Source organism: Sorex araneus, chromosome X (genome assembly GCF_027595985.1).
Source record: "Sorex araneus isolate mSorAra2 chromosome X, mSorAra2.pri, whole genome shotgun sequence".
NCBI lineage: Eukaryota > Metazoa > Chordata > Mammalia > Eulipotyphla > Soricidae > Sorex > Sorex araneus.
The window spans coordinates 153,970,335-153,978,529 of NC_073313.1; the positions used below are offsets into that span (position 1 = coordinate 153,970,335).

Sequence of the window (8,195 nt, forward strand, 5' to 3'; positions counted from 1 at the left end):
CTCTGCTTCTCTCTATTGAGACCTTCTGCTTCTCTCTCTGGAGTCTCCTCTGATCTTATGGTCTTAGTTATATAGCAATCTCCTAGGGTGATGATACAAAGATGGGTTGAACATTAACAAATCAACAAAGAGTGGTAAGACCACTCCTCCAGGAGATTAACAAAATCTCATCTAAAGAGATTACTCCAGATTACTAGGAGATCCACTTAAGGGTGGGATGCCATCCAGGGTGTGCTGTTTTCTTCTTTCCTCAGCTTGTAATCCACTTAATTAGTTGTAGTAAATCTACTTCTAGTATTTCTAACAATGTCATTCTATATGCGCACAGTAAGAGATATATCAAACTTAAAGTTTGGTTCTTCCTGAGGACATCTCACTATATATTCCAGACCACAGGCCTCAGGCCAGGTTAGTTTTCCTAACCACAGCAGGGTCCTGATCTCGTCGTTACTTTTGGATCATGATAACATTTGTCCATGATCATGCTCTCAACTTATATTTGAGTTTTGTGGCATTTTGGCCTGGCCCATTTTGATGCCAGGATAGCTCACAGCTTGCCCTGGGTCCATTTTGTCCCTCATCGGGATCCTGCTTTTGGTGTGCTAGGAACTAAGGGCAACTGAGTCAAGAAAGCAGATGCCCAGGAATAAATATTATTTGGAGTCAATCAACTCCCAAGTTATAAGAGCATAATATTAACTGTCTTCCTGTGTCCATAGAGAAAGGACACTGCTTTAAGTCTATGCAAAAGACATAACTTACAAGTTCAGTGTCCTTATAAGGATCTTATCTTACAAGCTAACAGAATTTGATTAGGGAAAAGGTAATTAACTGGTGGGGATGGAAGGTGCAGAGAAGAGTTTACAGATAAACAACGGAATGTGAATGACTCAGGAACACTGTGATTAGTGTAACCCGACAAACCTAAGTTCCCTGGTGGCAAGGCTAAAAGGATAAGCCAATTGTTATCCTATGGGTCATCTGACTCATAGGATAGCAATTGGCTTATCCTTTTAGCCTTATTATGCCCACACAATGAGTCTCTTCTTCAGTACTGGGGTTCAAAAATATTTCTTATTTCAAAAGCAGATATAACAGGTAGAATAGTGAGACTCATATACATTGCTGAAACCTTGTGACAGAGGCTGCATGAGGGAAGCTGAGGGTCCGCCTGGAAAGGGGCTCATGCATCCTTTCCAAAACCTTTCCCCCTTCATGTTGCCCAAGGGCTGAGCTCCCTGCTAGGGTCCAGACTTTGGCCAAGCCTCCACTCTGAAGCCTTCCGGAAAACCAGAGAAAAACCGAACTCCTCATGCAGGCAGAGGGAAACAGAGAAAACGCAGGGCAATTGGGGTCTCCCTAGGGCAGAGGAAAGGAGGAAAGCACAGGAGGAGATGGCGCCTCAGCTGTGTCCCACTGTCCAGCATGTACAACTCGGTCCCTCAGAGAAGCTCCAGTGGCCAAGGGATAGGATTGAAGGAAGGACACAAGGACAAGGGGGCTGAGAGACGGGATGGGGTGGGAGAGAGAGGGAGAGAGAGAGAGAGGGAGAGAGAGAGGGACAAAGAGGGAGGGAGCGAGGGAATTTAGGGAGAGAGGGATGAAGAGGAGGGGAGAGAGAGAGGGAAAAGGAGAGAGAGACAGAGCGCAAGAGAGAGGGAGAGAGAGAGATGTAGGAGAGGAGGGGTAGAAGGGCGGAGCATCTGGTACCTGACACAGGAGCTCTGGAAGGTTCCGGAACCGCCCGCTTCCGCTGCCAGCCCTCAGGAGGAGCTGTTTCCAGGTCAAGGGGCAAAGGTCGGGGAAGCCCCGCCCCCACACGCCCCTTCTGCTCCTTCCGGCCGACCCTCTCTGGGCCGGGCGCCCCCGGGCAGCCCGAGTCCGGCGAGGTTGCTGGACGGGTCAGCGGGAGCCGGTGTCCACTCGGGCCTGTCCCGGGGCTCCTGTGTCCACGCTGGGGCCGCGTGGGCAGCGCTACCCGTGGCCTCCTCCCGCCCGGCCTCTGCAGGACCCGGATCCGCGTCTGGATCAGGCCTCATCCCCAAGGTGCTCCCCGGGGGGCCCTGACGCTCCGGGTCTTTCTCCTTCCCTCCGACCCGACAGGACTGTCCTCGGTGGCATCAGGCGGTCACTGTCCCTGCCTGTCCCGCGGGTTCGGGCCTCTGGGCGTGCAGGGCTGCGGACCTCCCCACCCGCCTCCGCCTGCCTCCCTGCGCCCACAGGGAATAGCTCGCACTGCCCGTCAACTGCCCGTTAGGGAGCCTTGCTGGCCCAAGCCCTGGCACACGGTCACCGTGACCAGGAGAGCAATCCGGATGCGAATAGGATGCACTGCCAGGACCGGGTCCACGTCAGGCCCGGCACAGTCTGTCTCAGGTCTGTGCAAGTCAGGCTATGCGGGAAACCATCCTTGCCCAGTGCTCACTCACGGTGCTGACAAGGCTGTCCCAGAGGACACTGCATCTAACACAGAATTTGCATGCCCAGAAGGACAGCAGGAATCCACGAAGAGTTAGTGGGTTCCAAATGGTTTAATATGAAAGAAAAAAACAAATAATTCATCCATGAAAGAATTTCATGTGCATTTTAATGTTTATCCTGGCATGGAAAGGTTTTCACAGTCATCTCCCATATGATTCTGAACCTGTAAAAATCCTGAATATAGGTATCAAGCAGATACGTTAGTTTATTATACACAAAATAATCGTAACCTCTGACAAGAGACTTTGATATATTATGCAGAAGAGAATTTTACTTTGATCCGTGAATTTGATTACCATTACCAAAATTGCCATTTGAGTAATTAAGATGGAATAGTTCATTGTTAGCAACGTGAAACCTGTATACCAAGACAATAATAATTCCGAAATATTTTCCCAACTTTTCAGAGACCTCTCCTAGCTGATGTCTCTGGCATCAGTATGAGAGAGATTCCTTTCACGGTAGTCAGTGCTCGGCATTCCTCTCTGCCAGTGGCTGGGGGTCCTATCTCTCTCATGCCCTTACTGAGGTAGGTTTCCACTGTGTGTCATTATGGAAATTTCCACTCAGTCGTTTAGTTGCTCCAAAGCAGCATTGTGTTATTGACAAAATATCTCCCAGGGAAATGTGTTCCGTGTTCAGGAGTAAGTAAGAACTTTAAGATGAGAAGGCCAGTGGTTGTCGCCTTGAAAACTTGGGAATTCCCAGGTGACATCAGAGACTGGCACCATGTACAGAGAAAGATATGAGGGTAGACTGAGGCACTGTACTGTGGTAAGCAGCAGCTTAAGACCCAGGATCCCACATAGGAGTCTGTTCTTGGGCACAGATAAGAAAAGTGCATCAGGGACCATCACAGAAGCTTCATTTCTGGTCTTGACCCCCTGTAAAGGTGCCTCTGACCGTCATAGATATGTGTTGACACACATGTTCTTGAAGCTGACCCTCAGTTAGGGTCTTTGCTTTTTTGATCTTCCTTGTCCTCTGTTGGAGCACATTTGTGCCCATATTTGGAACAAAATTCCAGCTGGGTTCTTTAAGTGTCAGTGGGGTTGTGGGTAGGCAATTTCCCTTGGAGAAGTAAACAAGGGTGTTATCCTTTGGGCTCTGAGTTCACTCCCTGATTCATAACCTCTTAATTCACCACTATTAATGTAATTTGGGGTATTTTAAAGGGAAATCTTGAGCTGTTGGGGCAGCATAAGAAGAAAAACTCATACTGCTTCTTCCAATGCCCTGGGTTTCCAGGAAGACTGTGAGCAAACACTCATGTGGCAGCCCATCCCATGGCCTCTATCATGTCTGCATGGACATTTCATGGACACTAATGGGAGGTGTGCTTATCTCTCCAAGTACCAATTCTCTAGTTTTTATTTCTGGGTTTTGTCAAACTCTTTTCTCTAGGTCCTTAACACTAGGCTTATTTATTTGTTTATTTATTTATTTGCTTTTTGGGTCACACCAAGCAACACTCAAGAATTACTCCTGGCTCTGCACTCAGGAATTACTCCTGGCGGTGCTCAGGGGAACGTATGGGATCCTGGAAATCGAACGTGGGTCGGCCGCATGCAAGGCAAATGCCCTACCCGCTGTGCTATCGCTCCAGCCCCAACACTAGGCTCATTTTTAATGGTAAGCGTCCATGCATTTCTCTCTGGGTGTCTGTCATCTCTGCCAACAGATACCAAAGAAAATTGTTTCGTTATTCATTTTGCATCTCAAACTACTTCCAAATCTGGCTCAATAAACAACATTTATTTCCTAGGAATTTTACCGCAGGTGAAAATTAAGGCACCACCTCCCCTCAGCTGGAAGCGCTGAGTTCTGGCATTGCCAACAGGATCCCCTGGACCATGCTCAGGAACCAGCTGCTGTGGTCGCTCAGGGTTCAGCCCCTCCGCACATATCCCCCTGGTGTCTCTGCCCTCTCTGAGTGAAACATCTCCTCAGTACAGGCATGACGCCTCCAAGGTCAGGGGTCACAGGGACAGAGGGAGAGGCTCACAGGGTTCACTGTACTGCATCATGATCACAGAGGACCGTCACAGCAAGGGTTGGGACAGGACACAGACACCCTCTCATTACCCAACGCCATGTGATCCTGGACTTCTGACCGTGGGCACTATCCTAGTGTCACCCCCACTTTCCTTGTCTTTAGGCGGGATTCCAGCTCAGGATAAGAAAATGCAAATACGCACACAGGGCGGGGCTCACAGCCTCTCAGAGGGGTCTCCCAACACCAGGATTCCATCTCAGAGAAAAGGATTTCCTGCTGGCCCACAGCAGGTGAATATGTGCATATTTAGGTGCTGGGATGCTTTCTAGTTTTACGCATTAGGCACAGGGATGTCCATGTCTTCAGGGACAAATTACAGGAAGGAGGTCAGGAAATGAGGGGTAGACAGGCACAGACGCTGATGCACCTGGGTCACTCCACCATCGCTGGTGTCCTGTGACATGCGGGTCCTGCCAAGTGCCACATGCGTGATGCTGAGAAATGGAAATGAAGCTCAGCACTGATGTTCATTTATTTACATTTAATAAAGAACATGGTCTATTTGCCAAAAACAATGTGGAATAATCAAAGATTTTCCTGGGGCTGGAGCTATGGACCCAAACCTGTAATGTTCCCAGCACACACTGACATGTGTAAGCTCCTGTAGTAACAGTGAAACACAAGGAGCTCTGTCATACAGCAAACAGGAGTGAAGTACTGTTCAAGAGGAAACAATTCAAGAACCTGAAAACCCCCAAAATATTTACATGTGCTTTTTCCACTAGTGTCTGGGAAGTGCAAAATTCAGCAAGAACAGATGAGTGACTCCAGGTGTTCTAGAGAGAAGCCATCTTCCTCTGGGCTGTTGTTGAAGGGCAGAGAGAGATCCTGAGTCCTTCCTTAAATGAGGCTACCCTGTGAGCCCCATTCTGTGTGTCAGACCCTGACTCTCTGAGGAGGAAGTCAGGAGGATCAGCGTCCCTGTCATCTCCTCACCCAGCACAGCTGCCTCCCCCTCAGTTTTCTGACACACTCAGGATGTGGTTGTCACACTGTGTTTCTCGCACAATAATACACGGCCGTGTCCTCAGTGCTCAGCCTGCTCAGTTCCATGTAGGCTGTGTCCTTGGACTTGTCTGCAGTGACTGTGAGTCTGCCCTGGAACTTCGGTGCGTAGTTTGTATTACCATTGCCAGGGTATATCCATCCCATCCACTCGAGCCCTTGTCCCGGGGCCTGCCGCACCCAGCTCATGTAGGAGCTGGCAAAGGTATATCCGGATGCCTTGCAGGAGATCTTCACTGATGTCCCAGGTTTTGCCATCTCAGCCCCTGACTGCACCAGCTGTACCTGTGAGTTCACACCTGTGGACAGCAGACAGGAGTGGGTGGACTCCATTTGACTGGCCCCATTCCCTCAGCCTAAGGAATGGGGACGCTTACCTGCAGCCACTGCCATCAGGATGAGAATTCTCCAGGTCCAGTCCATGGTGGGGACTCTGCACTGAGGGGCTTCTGAAGGTGTGGGTGTGTCTGCTGTGTGAGGTTGTCAGTACACAGACACATCTGTATTTAACTCAGTGTCCCTCGTGATATTTGCATATTTATGAAGAGCTAGAATTCATAGCTGAAAGCCTGGTCGACCTAAGAGGGTCAGGTGAAAGCCACTGGGTCCATACTCAAGGGGAGGCTAGAGGTCCACGGTGATCCTTGTTTGAGGAGATGAGACCTGCCCTGTCCCAGGACTCTGTGCACACAGAGCTCCCCCTCCGGAGGGCCAAGCCCTTTCAGGACCTTCCTCTCAGGGCCCTCCACATCTGTATGACCGGGACACATCTGGACACACCTGGGCTTTGAGATTATTTCTGGGATCCTGTAACTCCCCACGGCATACTACAGGGAGACTACAAAACCATCCTAATGCTCCAGTGGAGATATTAGGAAATCCAGAAACCCCACCTGCATACAGGTTTTACTGCCTTATCAATATGATAAATGTTCCTCCCAATAGGGTATCTATGCACAATTGAACCCCCTGTGTCCTATCTGTCACTGTCATTGTCATCCCGTTTTTCATCGATTTATTTGAGCGGGCGCCAGTAACGTCTCCATTCGTCCCAGCCCTGAGATTTTAGCAGCCTCTCCTTACTCGTCTTTCCCAACACTGCCATAATAGAGGCTCTTTCAGGGTCAGGGGAATGAGACCCGTTGTTACAGTTTTTGGCATAACAAATACTCCATGGTAGCTAGCCAGGCTCTGCCTTGTGGGCGGGATACTCGCTGTGTCCTCTACTTCTTTTAATTTTGGGTTTTTTTTGAGAAAGGAAAACTTAGTTTTATTGAAGAACGAAATACTCTTCTGAGGAGATTTCTGCCTCTCTGCCCCCCTTCAACCCTGTGCTCTTGGGAATTGGCGCCCCCTGCAGCCCGGTTCCCATCCTGTAGGATGAGCCTCTGGGCTCTCAGGGGTATTAACCTCTTGGTGTCTCTTAAACAGGATAGAATCCTGGGACATCGCTTCAGAAGCCTTGTTCTTTTATGGACCTTTTATTTTGGTTTTGAGTCACATCTGGCAGTTCTGAGGGCATACTCCTGGCCCTATGCTCAAGAATTGGTCAGGTGGATGCATCCTCGGAAAATATTGGCAAATCAAGTATTTATACATATAAAAATTAAAAGGTGAAATTTTGTGTTCTTTGCTGAGATTATGTAAGTGATACAATAAATACTTCATTCACTCAAATGAAAATAGTGCAAACTGCCAGACTAAAAGAAGGTTTAAATATATAAGAAAAGACTTTAATATATAAAAAATTATATTAAATTTGCTAAATTAATGAGACTTTTTCACAAACCATGCATGAATCTAACACAGCTGCCAAAAAGTTTATTCTATAGCAGTATTTGTGAAACAAATATAAGTGAATAAGAAATTGTCGCTTGTCACTTGTCACTTGTTCTGTTGTTCATCAATTTGCTGAAGCGGGCGTCAGTAATGGCTCCATCCGTCCCTGTCACGTAATAGTGTAGGCCAATGGCATATGGGGGGCTCTTTCAGGGTCAGGGGAATGAGACCATTATTGGTTACTTTTTTGGCATATCGAATATGCCACGGGTAGCTTGCCAGGCTCTGCCATGCGAGCGAGACACTCTCAGTAGCTTGATGAGCTCTCTGAGAGGGCAAGAAATTACTGCAGTATTTCCTCAATCACTGTCATCCCATTGCTCATTGATTTGTTCAAATGGGCACCCGTAACGTCTCCATTGCGAGACTTGTTACTGTTTTTGACATATCGAATACACCACGGGTAACTTGCCAGGCTCTGTCGTGCAGGCTAGATACTCTTGGTAGCTTGCTGGGCTCTCTGAGAGGGGCAGAGGAATTGAACCCGGGTTGGCCGAGTGCAAGACAAATGCCCTACCTGCTGTGCTATCGCTACAACCTATTTCCTGACGAAGAAATTAAATTAATAAATATTAATTCTCGATCGAGTGATCACGTGGGGGTGCAGAGACAAACAAGGCATGTAGAATGATCAATGGAGGGCTGCAGCTCGCTCAGGCAAATCAGCACTGATCGGTAACTGCAGCTTCCTTTTATTGGGTTAACGCTCAAAACATTCAGCATATCTCAGAATACATCAAAGTACACAGAAACACATTAAAGTACGTATTATCTTGTAACCTAATAGTGTACAGCGTTCCTGAGGAAATTAGCC

At 48.2% G+C, this 8,195-nt stretch overlaps 1 gene segment (V, D, J or C); it reads right to left on the reverse strand.

Moving 5' to 3' along the window:
* Positions 1-5,524: 5,524 nt before the first annotated feature.
* On the reverse strand, positions 5,525-6,006 carry LOC101546175 (immunoglobulin heavy variable 1-3-like). The segment is given in 2 exon segments: positions 5,525-5,841; positions 5,920-6,006. Coding segments are annotated over 2 exon segments (363 nt in total).
* Positions 6,007-8,195: the final 2,189 nt, after the last annotated feature.